This window comes from Protobothrops mucrosquamatus, unplaced genomic scaffold (assembly GCF_001527695.2).
Source record: "Protobothrops mucrosquamatus isolate PMUCROS unplaced genomic scaffold, P.Mucros_1.0 scaffold942, whole genome shotgun sequence".
Taxonomy (NCBI): domain Eukaryota; kingdom Metazoa; phylum Chordata; class Lepidosauria; order Squamata; family Viperidae; genus Protobothrops; species Protobothrops mucrosquamatus.
This window is the reverse complement of record NW_015387190.1, coordinates 1,016,296-1,031,733: the sequence shown is the minus strand read 5'-3', so window position 1 is coordinate 1,031,733 and position 15,438 is coordinate 1,016,296. Positions and strand designations below refer to the sequence as shown.

Genomic DNA, 15,438 nt, shown 5'->3' with positions numbered 1-15,438 from the left:
GGGGGGGGGTGGTTTGACTCTTCCTTGGGACACACCCTTTCTCGGGGTGGTGTGTCAACTTGGCAGACAGTATCGCAGCCACTTTAAGAGGGGTGGGCTTCAACTCCCAGAATTCCCCCAACCAGTGCCAGTTGAAGTCCACCCCCCTTAAAGTTGCTGAGGTTGAGAAAGGCTGCTGGAGTCTAACACACCCTGAGAAAAGTAGATAAGGTATAAGATAAAAGATGAGATGAGATAAACCAGTAGTCACTTATTCTGTGTACACACTGCACACGTTAAAAGTGAAATTCTGATGCCATACAATAGATGCACACACATATATATATAATGTATATAGAATAGAATGCAGAATAGAATAATTGTACAATAGAATTAATAGAATAGAATTGAAATTGAAATAGGAATAGAATTGAAATAGGAATAGGAATAGGAATAGAATACAATAGAATAGAAACAGAAACAAAACAGAATTATTTACCGGCCAAATGTGATTGGAGACACAAAGAATTTATCTCCAGTGCATGTTCACAGTGTACATATAAAGTACATAGAAATGTATATACAGTCTATATACAGTGTGTGTGTGTACATATATACATTAATCACAGCCCATTTTTAATACATAGTGGAAAAAAAGAGTCTTGAGAGTTAACAAGGTTGATACTATATGGTAGAAAGCTATTGCAGAATCTAGTTCTGCTTCAGATACCACCTTATATTTAAGAACTTCACTTTAAGCTCTTAGAAATCCCCTTCTTTTGATCTGGAATAGCTCGTCTGGCTAAAAAAAAAAGCAGCTACCACAAAAAAAGGGAAATTATCCCATTTGGAGAGCTACCCTCAGCATACTGAACCCTTAGGCTGTAGAAACCAGTAATGCCACCCCATACTAATTTATGATTCCTCCCTGCACTTTTAAAATTTTGCTTGGATTTTAAAACCGTGCTTGTTTTCTCAAGTTCTCACAGCCCTTCTAAGGCCTTGCAAAAATGTGCAAATTAAGGATGCAATGGATTGCATTAGCACGGCACCTCCTATTTAGAGGGCAACAGTCCATGTGCCCCTAGATAGGGCAAATAAGCAGATCAAAGCTTTTTCTTGACATATATGTTGTACTATATTATTCAAACATTATATCGGGATTCTGGAAGGTTAATAAGTACAGTGTCATGTTGATCTGATTCAAAAACTATATTTGAAAGAAACATTGTTGGTGCATTTATATGAATATTCATTTTCCAATAGTAGTATTTTAAGAAAAGTTTTACCTAGCTTTCTGTCATAGGAGATTTCCTGGGGGTCATTTTCGATGTCCTTGTTCCTACCAGTTTAGCAAAGAGCCAATGGATTTGAACATCGCTGTAACTGTAATATAAAAATACAATACTATCTGTCATATTCATGGGGGAGGGGAAATAATCGGAATTAAAGTGCTTGTAAAATTACCCATGATTTTTGCATTGCTGCATCGTGTTGATTAGGAGAAACCTCACAAGACAAAATGGTGCCTTAAGGACTAACATATCCTGGCAGAAACAGCCTTCTCCAGCCCCAATCGTCTGATTTCCAGATGTTTTAGACTCTTAAATGCCCTCATTCCCAGCCAAAATGCCAGATTGGAAATTGCAATCTATTACTGTATATTGGAGGCAACCTAGTCTGGGATATGCATGGTTTCCTAAGTGCATGTTCACAAAAAATAAATGCCACTTAATGCAGAAAAGGAAGGAAGTCTATAAAATCATTGCAAATCTTAATCTGCATTTGAAGCGTTTTAAAAGTTTGGTGGGGACCACCAGCTTTGGAACAAGGTTAATATCCCTCTCCTGCAATAGGGACCCAATGGCTCACCGTCCTTTTTGGGTGTCGTTTCTTTAAAAGGAAGATCACGTGAGCAAGAAACAGCTGATGTGGCTGGGCTCGTACCATTCCAAAGGTTTTTTTTTAAAAAAAAATGAAGCGTAGAGAAAACCGCAATCACTATATATAACTGTATATATTATTTACTTTGTAAAAAATAGTGGATATCCCAGACACTGCTTGTCTTAGGGGTTTCAGGATAGGTGCCAATAATTAGCTAAAGCTCCCCTACGAGACACTTAGTATGGTCCATGCTCCCGATACGTCAAATTCCTAGACGATACCATTATGAACCCTTGAAAGGGTGATAGGTCACTATAGTAAAGCATTAATTCCTTCTTCAGTGCGACTATATTTTTCCTTTTTCATAAATTACCTTCCCAAATAAAGGATTTCCTATTGTGTTCAATGGTACAGGCGTAAACCAATAGTTTTATCACCAGCGCCCTGCCAAGACCATCCCCCGTCATCTGCTGGATCCAAACCTCACCTCAAGGCGCTTTTCAAATCGGTCGCCATCTTGGACTGCCTCACCCCGATGGATCCAGAGGGGGGAGGGGAGGATTGGTATAATCTGAAAAGTGGGGTTTTTTTAAATAAAAAAAAAAGTAACCGTGGGAAAAGCACGTCGGAGGAAAAAAAGTAAAACGACTCGACTGACGCCGTTCTCCTGAACTAAAGCCGAGGAACGTTTCCCTTCCAGCGCCTCTGCTTTCTCTCCGAGAAATGGTTTCCTCCCGGTCTCGCGAGAGCGGGCGGCGGCGCTCGCGCGCACATGGCCCGGCCAGGGGCGCCGCCTCCCCCGTGCGTGCGCGCATGCGCCCTCCCCTCCTTTTCGGCCGAGGCCTCCCCGAGCGGCGTGTGTGAGGCGATCGCGAAGGCCGCGCAGCCCCCCCGAGTTTCCCATGCAGGAGACCGAGGAGAGCCTGGCGGCGGCCGCGGCGGCCTCCCCTCCGGACGCCCTTTCCGCCGACGCAGCCGGATCCGGAGGCGGCGGCGGCAGCAGCAGCGGCAGTAGCAGCGACTCGGAGGCCGATCGGCCGCCGGTGGAGTCGCCTGAGGGGCGGCAGGCCGAGCCGGAGCCCCGATCGGAGCCGGAACCGGCCGGAAAAGGCGGCGGCGGCGGCGAGGAGGCTGAGGAGGAGGAGGACAAGGAGGGAAAAAGCAGCGGGGGCGAAGAAGCCGGGGCGCCGCCCGAGCAGCCGCTTCCTCCCCCTCAGTCGCCGCCGCCGCCCGTGAACGAGGAGCCGCCTCCGTCGCCGCCGGCCGTGAACGAGGAGCCGCCTCCGTCGTCGCCGCCGCCCGCCCGAGAAGAGTCGCCGGTGGCCGCCGCCAACGAGGCGCCGGGGGAAGAAAAGCCCGAAGAGGGGAAGGAGGAGAAAGAAGAAGAAAAGGAGGAGGAGGAAGAAAGAGGAAGATCAGAGGAGGAGAAAGAAGAGGAGGAGGAGGAAGAGGAAGAAGAAGAAAGAGGAAGATCAGAGGAGGAGGAGGAGGAGGAGGCGCAGCGGGAGTCCGAGCCGGAGCCGCCCCGGCCGCCCCTTCCTCCGCTCGGCCCGGACGAGGACGAGCCTTCCTTCAGCGACCCCGAGGACTTCGTGGACGATGTCGACGAGGAAGGTGTGGGCGGAGGAGGAGGAGGAGGAAGAAGAGAGAAATCAAGGGGGAGGGGGAGGGACGGGGGGGTCTTTTGGGGGGCAAAAGGGAAGAGGAGGAGAAAGAGCCGCCTCGGCCTTGCCTGCCCCCCCTCCAGATGTTCCTCCTCTGGCCCTTGAGCAGCTGTTCCGGGTCCGTTGTGGATCCGCCCAGGAAGGGACTAGTAGGGCAGGGGCTCTTTTAGGACTTGTGGACTTCAACTCCCAGAATTCCTCAGCCAGCCATTGCTGGCTGAGGAATTCTGGGAGTTGAAGTCCGCAAGTCCTAAAAGAGCCACGGCTCCCCACCCCAGGGCTAGGGGAGCTGAGAGAAGAAAGGGCAAGGAGGAGCCCTTGGCACCTGGCTTCCCAGTCAGGGGCTGGACTACAAGCCCCAGCGTTCCCAGCTGGGTGGGGAGGGAGAGTGTTGGGTATTCCCATCAGGGATGGTCCTGGATGATGTGGCAAGGGGGAGAGCTGCCTTGGGGAGCATCCCTGCTGCTTGCCTGCTTCCCAGAGGTCGTTCTTGCTTTCCAGGAGCCCCAAAGCAAAGAGCTTATTACAAAGTCGTATCTGGGTGGTTCGACAGAATAACGGGGTTGGAAGGGAGCTTGGAGGTCTTCTAGTCCATCCCCCTGCTCGTGCAGGAAGACCCATATATCATTCCAGACAAATGGCTGTCCAGTCTCTTCTTAAAAGCCTCCAGTGATTGAGCATCCACAACTTCCGGTGGCAAGCCGTTCCACTGGTTAATTGTTCTCACTGTTAGGAAGTTTCTCCTTAATTCCAGGTTGCTTCTCTCCTTTCCATTCATTTCTTGTCTGCTGGTGCTTTGGAGAATAATAGATGGACCTTTCTTTGCAAAAGAAAAGCAGGAAGACCCTGCTGGAGCGTTCAGTGTGCGTTGCATTTCACAGGGTCTGGGATGAGATGTGCCTGCCCCAAGGGAGTTAACATTTGGTGGGTGAGCACAGCTGAGGAAATAGGGAAGCGGTTGTGTGTGTGTGGACTGCACTTGTAACATCTGTACAATATTGAGTGAATGCGGTTGAAGAGCTGTTGTCAGTTTCAAGCAGCCCTGTTTTTTACTTATCAGTGGAAAAGGGAACCTGTGAATCCTTCAAACAGCCACTCTGCCAGTTGTTAGTTAACCTTGAGAACTATGAATAGGCCTGAGGAATTCTGGGAATTGAAGTCCACAAGTCATAAAAGGGCCAAGTTTGAAGACCCCTGGTTTAGGTAAATGTGGCTTCTGTTTGATGTATAGAGGGGCCCTTGAGAATTGTCAAGTATTTCTGTCTCCCATATTAGGGACACAAACCTGGAGAGCCTGCTGGTTTTGGCTCTAGGTATCCCAGATTAGAATCTGATGCTTTATGAAGAATTATTTTAACCACACAGAGGAGAACAAAGAGATCCCAGTTAATCAGCCAAGATTACTTGAGAAAGTACGGTAGAAGCTTCTGCTCATGAGTTGAGTACCAAACTGGAAGAACTAAGTGAACAATTGGGCAAGATGTCCTAGTAGGCAATTGAACATTTTGTCCAATTCCTGTTTATTGTTAGAATGTTCAGTACCCACACTTGTGCGTGGCTTATAAATGAACACCTTGTAGCCCAAAAGACTGAAGAACTGTGAAGGTACAACTGGATTAAAGGAGAAGGGTGAAATACAAGTGTGACAATATGCTTGTGGCACGTTAGATTAAAATGCATTTTTAAAAGCAAAGAGAACTTAACTATGACTAAAATATTTGAACACGGTTTTCTCATTCATTCTGATGCCTTAATATTCAAAACATTCAGCATAGATAACAATTCAGTGACAGTTTGGAAGCTTTTCAGGTTTCGCAAAATAACGCAAATAACAGAGGGAAGAATTCAGTGCTAGGGTGGCTGCTAGGCTGGCTTGAGAGTGTTGAAACAAGCTGGAGAAAAGAGGAGACGCAATGCTGTGGGGAATAATTTGTTCAGGGGTTCATCTCAGCAATTACCACTGGCCTGTTAAGAGTCATATGATAAGAGACCCTCGAAAGCAGTGCTTCCCAAACCTTTTCCTTTATTACCCAAAACCAGTTATCAGAAGGTCCTTTCCACCCAATGATTCCACTTGAGCTTCTGCTTGCCTTCAAGAGGCTTAACAAACCTAATGTAGACGATTGGCTTTATCTTAGGAACGTAGCCATGGGCTCTGTCCTTCCCCAAGACCTTCCTCAATGGTTTCTCTGTCTCCCTGTCCGCAGAATTACTGGGAGATATTCTGCAAGAGCTCCCTCAGGAAGCGGATGGGATCGATTCGGTGATTGTGGTGGACAACGTCCCCCAGGTTGGACCAGACCGCCTTGAGAAACTGAAGAATGTTATCCATAAGGTTTTCTCAAAGTTTGGGAAAATCACCAATGAATTTTACCCAGAAGCTGATGGCCAGACTAAAGGGTGAGTGCTGATGAGGTGCATGTTTTTCACATCTTTTTTTTTCCTGTAGCCAAGTCTCATCCATCAAGGAAGCATAATCTTCTAGCCCATCTAGCAAGCCAGAATAGTTGCGGGTGCATTTGTGCCTCTCCAACACATACCTCCAAGCTGACCACCATATTATCCTGCTTCCAAGGCACCTTGCTAAAGTTTTCTTATATAAAATGCTTTAGGGTGCTCTCATTTCCTGTGTAAAAGATTGTTGGGTAACACACTAGACACATGTTGAAAAGAAAGAAGGAAAGAAAAGCTGGTTACTTGCTATGCTCATAAGAGCTTCTCCCACAATGAACATGGTGTCTTGAAAAGTTTAGACAATGAGAATGGTGGCTGTGGGGGGGGGGAATAAGAGAATTTGTAAGCTGCGTCGCTTTTCTGAGTGAAAGGTGGAATATAAACGTAGGAAATAAATGAGCTGGTTTTGTTTCATTGCAGGTATATCTTCTTGGAGTATATGTCTCCCACTCATGCTCTGGATGCTGTAAAAAACACAGATGGTTACAAGCTGGACAAGCAGCACACTTTCAGGGTCAATGTTTTCACTGACTTTGACAAGTGAGTAGAGTTTCATCTCCACGACTTCCTTAAACATACATGCAAGTATGTACCCGTGACCAATTTTTATTGCACTTTCAGGTACATGACAATCAGTGATGAGTGGGAAATCCCAGAGAAACAGCCATTTAAAGATCTGGTAAGCATTCAGAAGACTGAATGGCAAGTAGATATCACTCCAGACATCCCCAAGACACGACGTCCCTCACTAAGCAGGAGAAACAGATCTTGCCCTAATCAACATTACATAGCTCCCTAATGTATATTTTCATCAAGAGATGAAATTACCAATATGAGGCTTAAATGTTCAAATTCTGATGATTCCTGGGATACATGTCTCTGTTTTCAGCAAGAGGCATGAGCTCAATAATTTGTACACATAACACTGAAACTCCTGAAAATGCACCAAACCCCCCCCCCCACCTGCAAGGTATCTGAGTTTGAAGACTGATTTACATTCTGATGTATTGCAGAAATTGTCAAGTTTTGTCTGAATTGTTGGTGTCCAAATAAAAACATCAGCAGCACAATTTAAATTCATTTTGCTTCGTGGCAAGAGTATACTTGGTTTGCTACAACAGAAGTTGTGTGTCATGGGGACACGGTTTCCTGTCTGGCAGGATATATATTTTTTTTATATAATAGAATGTTCATTCCCTGTTTCTTGCAGCTCCTTTCTTCATCTTTTTTTCCTTTTGATTATTTCCTAGGGGAATTTGCGCTATTGGTTGGAGGACCCAGATTGTAGAGATCAGTATAGTGTAATTTTTGAATCTGGAGATCGAACCACTATATACTGGAACGATGTTAAAGATCCTGTTACAATTGAAGAGAGACCTGTGAGTGTTTGGAGCAAGTTTCTCTTGATAATGCTTTGTGTGCCAGCAGCTTGTAAGAAGTAATGCCATATCTGTGATGAAATTAAATGGTTTAATTGATGCACAGAAGAGGATGATAAGAACATAATAGCCATTGTGAACTGAGCCATGAATTTCATCAGTCACAAGTGGGTTTTGCCAGAGAAAATGTGTTTCGTCCTTACATGATTCCTATTTTCAGAATGAACACCTTTGTCGAAAAACAAAGGGCAAACATTGTCTGATGTCAGATGTTCTTTATTCACCAGATTTAACGGATTTTCCACTTGGCCAAAATAGATCATGTTTAGCAGATCATGTCTGTTTTGCATTTGATATCCAATTTTCTACTAAATTATCTACAACATTAACATGCTAGCTGTGACGAGGGAAGTTCTGGCACATGATTTTGGTGCCCTTCCTATTAAAATAGAATTTTTAAAATTCCATGCCAAGTTTTGGAAATAAAATGTTTCTATACTTCAGTGTTTAAATGTAGTTTGGCCCAATTAATCTAGGTTTCTCCTCCCGCAGCGATGGACAGAAACCTACGTGCGCTGGTCTCCAAGGGGGACCTACCTGGCTACATTCCATCAGAGGGGCATTGCCCTGTGGGGTGGAGAGAAATTCAAGCAGATCCAGAGGTTCAGCCACCCGGGGGTGCAGCTCATTGACTTCTCACCTTGCGAAAGGTATTCCTGAAAATTAGCTAGCAGTCAGCGCTTCAGAAGACCGAGCACCCTTGCTTGTTGATAGATTGTCGCTGGATTGCAAAATGTGTAGTAATGTAGAGTGTGTAATGTTTGCTTTCTTTACATTCTCCTTTATGGAAATCTCTTTACGTTCACAGTTTCTTGGCACCCCCTGGGCCTCTTGCCTTGATTATTTAACTGTGGTTGTGATAACCTTGTGGTGAAGATGGACTGGTCATGGAGGCATCTGTACCGTGATTTGTTTGGAATCACTCCAGTCTGCTGTGCACGGTCTTAGATGATTAACTGTTGGCATCGTGCCTATCAGCTTTATGTGCAAAAAGATTAAAGCAGTTGGGGGTGTCGCACCATGCATTGTTCTTTATGGAGAATTTTGACTCTAGATAGGTGACTGCTTTGAATTGTATCTCATCTCAATCTCTAACAAAGAGCCTTGGTGGCGCCCGTGGTTAGAAGGCAGTATTGCAAGCTGACTCTGCCCACTGCCAAGAGTTCAATCCTGACCGGCTCAAGGCAAAACTCACTTAACCACAGAAATTTTGGGCTCAATTGTTGTCTACCTGTGTTGTCTTTTCTGAATGAAAAGCTTTGCTTTGATGCCGACTCGTGGTTGTTTGAAGTAATCCTGCCTGCTAAAACCAGCACTAAATGGATCGTAGCATTTATATTCCTGCAATCCGTTTTATTGTCTTTGTGAAGATACCTGGTAACGTTCAGCCCCCTGATGGACACGCAGGATGATCCTCAAGCCATCATTATTTGGGATATCCTAACTGGACAGAAGAAACGAGGGTTCCACTGTGAAAGCTCCGCCCACTGGCCCATATTTAAGTATGTTTGTAAAAACGATTGGGCTACACTTTGACTGCTGGGAAATATAAGAGCCCCTCTCTCTAAACCTTTGAAATTTGTCTTGCTCAGGTGGAGCCACGATGGCAAATTCTTCGCCCGGATGACACCTGATACTCTTAGCATCTACGAGACGCCTGTAAGTCTGATCACATCTTAACCCAAAAGCATGAGCACAAAAAGTGCATGCTTAGCTCTATCTTCCTCCCTCTCTTTTCCCTTCCGTGACGCTTTCGCCCGATCCTTTTATTTATTTTTAGATATAAATGAACTCATAGAGGCATTCCCAGGCTCAGGGATGTACACCAACGTTTTTGGGGACCTTAAGAGTATCCCTTTCTAGCGGGAAAAATGTCTCTATGTTCAATATCATCTCGGTGTGAGTTGCAGGTTCGTTACGTTGTCTTTTTTTTCCCGTTCTAGTCCATGGGCCTGCTGGATAAGAAAAGTTTGAAAATCACAGGGATCAGGTGAGTGCTCTCCTTTTGATTCTGCTTGTATGAAGAAGTCGGTGCCTTTCCTAAAAAGGAGCTCCCCCCCCCCCGAGAAATAGATTTCACAGTATGGGTTGGGTGGCTGTTTTTGGAATGCGTCTTCTCAACTTTGAGATGCCTCTTTCTTACCACCCCTCAGTGACTTCTCCTGGTCCCCAGGAGGAAACATAATTGCCTTTTGGGTCCCTGAAGACAAAGATATCCCGGCGAGGGTGACCCTGATGCAGCTCCCCTCCCGGCAGGAGATCCGAGTACGCAACCTGTTCAACGTGGTAGACTGCAAACTCCATTGGCAGAAGAACGGGGATTACCTCTGTGTGAAAGTGGACAGGACCCCGAAGGGCACCCAGGTATTTGCTTCTTAAGCAGGCTGGTAAAACTGAGAATATTTGCTTCCTCTTGGGGTGTGCTAAGGTTCCCTTAATTATTACAGGTAGTCTTTGACTTAGGACTTGAATGGAGCCTGGAATTAACAGATGTAATTTACGCTGGTCATTAAGTGGATCATCGCATGACATTTTTTGTGGTGGTGGTTAAGCAAATTTCGACGATCATTAAAGCGAACCATATTCTCAAAGGGTTTCTTTGCCAGACATTGGAAGTAAGCACCAGCGTCCAGTGAAAAGTGTCGCAAATCATTCACGTGATGCTGCAAACGGCTGCAAATCCAGGCTGGTTGCCAAGTACCCAAAACGGGATCACGTGACTCTTAGTTTTTTGGTGTTTGGTATTAAGCAATCTTTTTTCTGCAATCGTCCAGTCCCATTCAGCACAGACCTGAGATGTGACCCCCTCGTTGTGTCTTGTATCTGACATAAAGCCCTCTTTTCAAGCCCAACACGTCATTCAGCTTTTGTCTTCACAAGAGCCCTATTAAGTTGCATATCGTGCTTTTTTAGATAAACAGTTTGTGATGCACGTTAATTCGCAAGGATAAAATTCTTGGCGAAGTCCCCCTTTGGATCAATCATGCTTTGCTTCCTCCCTCCCAGGGTGTGGTGACCAACTTCGAAATCTTCCGCATGAGAGAGAAACAGGTTCCGGTTGATGTGGTGGAAATGAAAGGTAAAATTAAGGGCTCGTTTTCTGCAGCTTCAGTGCGCTGGTGCAAGATTCCCCCAAACAATCATGCTTGCTGTCTTCCCAGCTGAATTGCTCCTAGCACCTTTTAGGAGGTGATTTGGAGTATATTAGATACATCAGAAGTAAAGCATATTCAGTATAGCAGTAACAAGAGCCCTTAGACTTACATACCGCTTCACGGTGCTTTACAGCCCTCCCTTAAGCGGTTTACAGAGTCAGCCTATTTGCCCCCAACAATCTAGGTCCTCGTTTTACCGACCTCGGAAGGATGGAAGGCTGAGTCAACCTGTAGCCGATCAGGATCGAACTTCCTGGCTGTGGGCAGAGTCAGCCTGCCATACTGCATTCTAACCACTGCGCCACCACAGCTCTAACACCACATGCTTTACTTCTGCAGCAACTTACCAGCCATTAGCAACACATCTGGTTTATGTTTTAACGAGAGACAATTGGCTATCTTCCACTAGATCTGGCAGGTCTGGAGTCTTTGCTGCTTTGCATAGAGAATTTTGAACTGAGCCACTGATGTAATGGTTAAGCCCTGTCTAACATATTCCACCCTAAGTGCCTGGGATGCCTCGCTTAGAGGGTCCCTAGTCCCAACTGATAGGGTCTTCCTGCCTTGCAGAGAGCATCATAGCCTTTGCTTGGGAGCCAAACGGAAGCAAGTTTGCCGTGCTGCATGGAGAGACGCCCCGGATATCCTGTTCTTTCTATCACGTGAAGAACAACGGGAAAATAGAGCTTATTAGTAAGTGGAATTTGCATATGCTCAGTGTGGTGCTGCTTTTGAGTTTGTTGTGATCTTCAACTGAGGCAAAATGCAACGGGGACCATTTTTCAGAGGGGGTGTGTGTGTGTGTGTTGCTTCTTATTTTGTTCCTTGTTTTCTTGACATCCTGCTCCCAGCTACCTAAAGTTGGTTATTACCCTAAAATCCTAAACGTGTATAAAAGAAAGCATTTTCCACAACATCCCTCACCACCCCCCAGCTGACTACTAGTGTTGGCATACTTTTGCATTGTGAATTATCTGGGCCCAAGTGGGGCAGGGAAACAGTGGCATAATCTCTCCAATTACACAGTTGAAAATGGAGCTTTCTGTGAAGTGGGTTTTTGTAGTGACCCTGTTAAAAGCTACAATGCCGGTGGGTTTTCAGCACTGTCTTGAAACTGCCGGCATAAATTAAACCTCTGAGTCTGCCAAATAGTTCGAGCATCTGATTAAAACGGAGAACTGCCTGATGGGTGGTGACAAATTGGGCTGCTATGCTCCAGTGTTATTTTAAGATCTTAATCCTTGAGTGTTAAACTTTCTGAAGCAGCCTCAGCAGGGGGCTGGAGATGACTCCCGCCTTGTTACTCTAGCGTGTCTGTTCCGCTATTTGAAAGTCGAATCAGCTCCGTGTTTTTGATTTTTATCTCAGAAATCTTTGACAAGCAGCAGGCAAACACGATATTCTGGAGCCCTCAAGGGCAGTTTCTGGTGTTGGCTGGGCTCAGAAGGTGAGCACTCAACTTCGGGGAAGATTTAAATGATTACCTTGGTTTGCAAGCTTTATTAAAAAAAAAAGTGGTATCCCACTTCCATGATCACCTACGTAGCTTATTTCAGATGATTAGAATCAAAGTGAAAATACACATACTAAGGTTTTTCTCCTGAAAAATAGGAACACACTGGCCCCTTTGAAGTTCCCTTCATGTAGAAGTCAGCGGATCCCAACCCCTGGATTTCTATTCAGGCCCCAAACCAAGAATGATACGTGTGAATCTTCCAAACTGAGTTCCTTATTGTTTCACACCTGTAGACCAAACCTTGCCAGATTGAAGTCTCTACTATCTGCATCTATGATATACTCTGGGAACTATGAGGAGGGGCTGCCCTCACCCTCCATTTCTCTCACGCACCGGTCTGTGGGCTGAGTTGCCTCTTAGTCCACTCCAGCCCTTCCCTCCTGGGAACCCCCTTCCCCACTACATTCCATCGAGGGAGGCTCCCCAATGAAGCTTGCACAGTCTGTAACCTAAACCCAGATTTAGGGAGATGAAGTTCTAGGAGAATTTTTTCCCAGCTTGGCCAAAACGTCGAAGGAGGCAAGTGGGATAATCTGTCTCTCCTCTCTCCCTCTGTTCAGCATGAATGGTGCCTTAGCTTTTGTGGATACCTCTGACTGCACCATGATGAACATTGCTGAGCATTACACAGCCTCGGACGTGGAATGGGACCCCACCGGCCGCTACTTGGTGACGTCTGTGTCTTGGTGGAGTCACAAGGTAACCTGGAGGCCGTGTCTCCTGGTCTTTTTTTTCTCCTGCACAGGCTTGGTTGTGGTTACTTAAGTTTTTCTTGTGGATGCCATGTTTGCCAACCTGTCTGAGTAAATTAAAGATTCTGGGCATGTCATATTCCTTTGTCTTGGCAAGCAGCCAGATCAGTTCATCTGCCTAGATCAGGGGCGACCAACCTTGGCCACTCTTAAGGCGTGTGGTCTTTAATTGGCTGGGGAATTCTGAGAGTTGAAGTCCAAACGTCTTAAGGTTGCCAAAGTTAGACATCCTTGATCTAGATAGAACATCACACTCCACACATTACATGCCAGCCAGGCTGCTGTGGCTTCCCCCTCTAAGTGCTGGGATGCTGAGTTCCAGCTGCTGCAGAAGGATTTGTCTTAGATGCCCTCACCAGACCAGAAATCTCTTCCTTAGGTGGACAATGCCTACTGGCTGTGGACTTTCCAGGGTCGCCTCCTCCAGAAAAATAACAAAGACCGGTTCTGCCAGTTGCTATGGAGACCCAGGCCGCCAACTCTGCTCACCCAGGATCAAATAAAGGTGATGCCTCCTTTGAGGTTAAGGGTAGAAATCCACTGGAAGGAGCCACTGGAGGATTTTAAGAAGGCTGTTGCAAAAAAAGGAGTCACAACACTTCTCAAAAGGGAGGTGGAGAAGGGACGGCTTCATTTAAATCCCCGATGATCTGCGGAGCAGCTAGTGACAATTACATCCCTGGATAAACCTTCCTTGGCTGAAGAGAGTGGTTTATCTCTGCATACATGCCCTTTCCGATGTGAAGCATTTCTCTTGTTTTTCCTTGCAGCAAATCAAGAAAGATCTGAAGAAATACTCCAAAATATTTGAACAGAAAGATCGCCTGAGCCAATCGAAAGCCTCCAAGGTAAATTGCTTGGGGAGTACGAAGATTATCTGGGGCCATATGGGTCAAGTGTGCTACTGACTTTGGCCCCCATCAACCTCCCTCCCCTCCATTAGGAATGTACTAACTGGTTTTCTTGTGTGGAGCCCCAGCCCTTTGTCTATTTAGCTGGGCCGAATGACTTGGATGACATTTTCCATGGAAATACTTAACAAGACGGGTATTTGGGACCGCAGCTTTGGACAGGTGGTCAGCTGGATAGTTTAAATGACCCTCGTTGTTTTTTTTACAGGAACTGGTCGACAGACGGCGAACAATGATGGAGGAATTCAAAAAATACCGCAAGATGGCCCAGGAGCTGTACATGGAGCAGAGGAACGAGCGTTTGGAGCTCCGAGGAGGTACGTAAGACAGGAAACCATATGGCTTGTCTTAGCGCTGTCTCTTAGCTTCGAAATGTACGTGACCAGCCTGGATCTGGGAGCTGAGACCCCAAATGTTGCAGAGCCCCTGGCCTGAAAGCGAGATTATGCAGGTTTATTTTGAGGAGGAGAGCGCAGTTGGGGGAGTTATATAATATTGAACGGTCCATGTCAGGCCTTTATCATCCTGACTGATCCAATTAGAGGGATGTTAAGAAAACAAGTCTGTGACCAAACCATAAAATTGCATTGGGAAGGTGGCTAAGAACCCTCCCTGGCTGCATTTTTCCAACTGAAGAACAAGATTTCTGTCTTCAAATCAAACCAGATCTTTACTGCAGCCGTAGACCAGCGTAGTTCTGTCTTCAGATCGTCTCGTTTGAACTTTCCCTTCTTTCCAGGAGTCGACACAGACGAGCTGGACAGCAACGTGGACGACTGGGAGGAGGAGACCGTTGAATTTTTTATCAATGAAGAAATTATCACAGTGACAGAGGCCGAGTAGCCCCATAGCCGTGGTAAGGACCCTTCCTCTGGCCCACCCATCAGTGAAAAAAAGAAAAAAAAAGGAGGGTAGGCCGGGAAATCGCGGGTCCCAAAGTGCTCACCCTCTTCTCTCTCTTTACAGCACCCCCATCGATCGTCCTGAGAAGAGAGTTGTTCCTTTTCAGGAGATCTCCTCCTCTTTGGAAGTTTTTTAAATCCATATTTTTTTCTCTCTGGACGGTGACTGCACAGGATCCATTCATTCTGACATAACTGTAGTGCCTTTTGGTCCCCAACGGGATCCCCCTCTGGGCTCCCTCGAAAGGCACTGCTTTTAATTTTGTATTACTTTATGGGGGAGGGTTCAGTCTAACCTTTAGCAATCTTACCACCGGAATGAGCTGCTGCTGCTAAAATGCTCTCGGAACATCAGGGATGGCTCCCCGCCCAAAGGCAGCCAAGAGACATTTTCCAGGATCTTGGGGGGAAAACTCCAGGGCTCCTGTGTTGCCGAGGACGGTTGCTGCGTCCTGCACCGGCGGGGGCCGGTGTGACCCAGAGGCAGGCCAGCCGGGACGGCTCTCCTTTCCAGGGTTGACTGGTTGTGTTGAAGCTGCACCGCGGTGGACTCGACTCTCCCATTCCGATTGTGACAGGATCTCTCCATGGGTTGTACATTGGAAATAAAGCAAGCCAACACGCATCGTCTCTGCTGTCTTGTTTGCCGTGTGTTATTCAAGCCGTCGGCTTTAAAAAAAAAAACGTAGCTTATCCCTGCTCCGATCAATGCGTTCGTTAGGGTTAGCCCCACTCCCTACCCTGCTTTCTGAGGCTGTCGCTGGGATGCTAAAATCCATAAG

The 15,438-nt window shown here is 46.2% G+C and overlaps 2 protein-coding genes across 2 annotated transcripts in view; one reads left to right on the top strand and one right to left on the bottom strand.

Moving 5' to 3' along the window:
- SNX8 (sorting nexin 8) overlaps positions 1 to 1,320 on the bottom strand; it is a 16,812-nt gene extending 15,492 nt beyond the window's left edge. The window contains exon 1 of the mRNA XM_029284790.1: positions 1,269 to 1,320. The gene's annotated coding sequence lies outside the window, so the exon portion shown is untranslated. The remainder of the gene's footprint in view (positions 1 to 1,268) is intronic.
- A 2,068-nt stretch (positions 1,321 to 3,388) lies between these two features.
- On the top strand, positions 3,389 to 15,286 carry EIF3B (eukaryotic translation initiation factor 3 subunit B). The gene is made up of 19 exons (XM_029284780.1): positions 3,389 to 3,477; positions 5,735 to 5,927; positions 6,402 to 6,521; positions 6,603 to 6,660; positions 7,232 to 7,360; positions 7,913 to 8,070; positions 8,791 to 8,922; positions 9,013 to 9,079; positions 9,364 to 9,410; positions 9,574 to 9,784; positions 10,427 to 10,499; positions 11,146 to 11,268; positions 11,944 to 12,022; positions 12,652 to 12,790; positions 13,223 to 13,348; positions 13,614 to 13,691; positions 13,963 to 14,071; positions 14,494 to 14,610; positions 14,721 to 15,286. The coding sequence occupies exons 3-18, from the start codon at positions 6,421 to 6,423 to the stop codon at positions 14,595 to 14,597; spliced, it is 1,734 nt and encodes a 577-aa protein (XP_029140613.1). The 5' UTR covers positions 3,389 to 3,477; positions 5,735 to 5,927; positions 6,402 to 6,420; the 3' UTR covers positions 14,598 to 14,610; positions 14,721 to 15,286.
- The last annotated feature ends 152 nt before the right edge of the window (positions 15,287 to 15,438 follow it).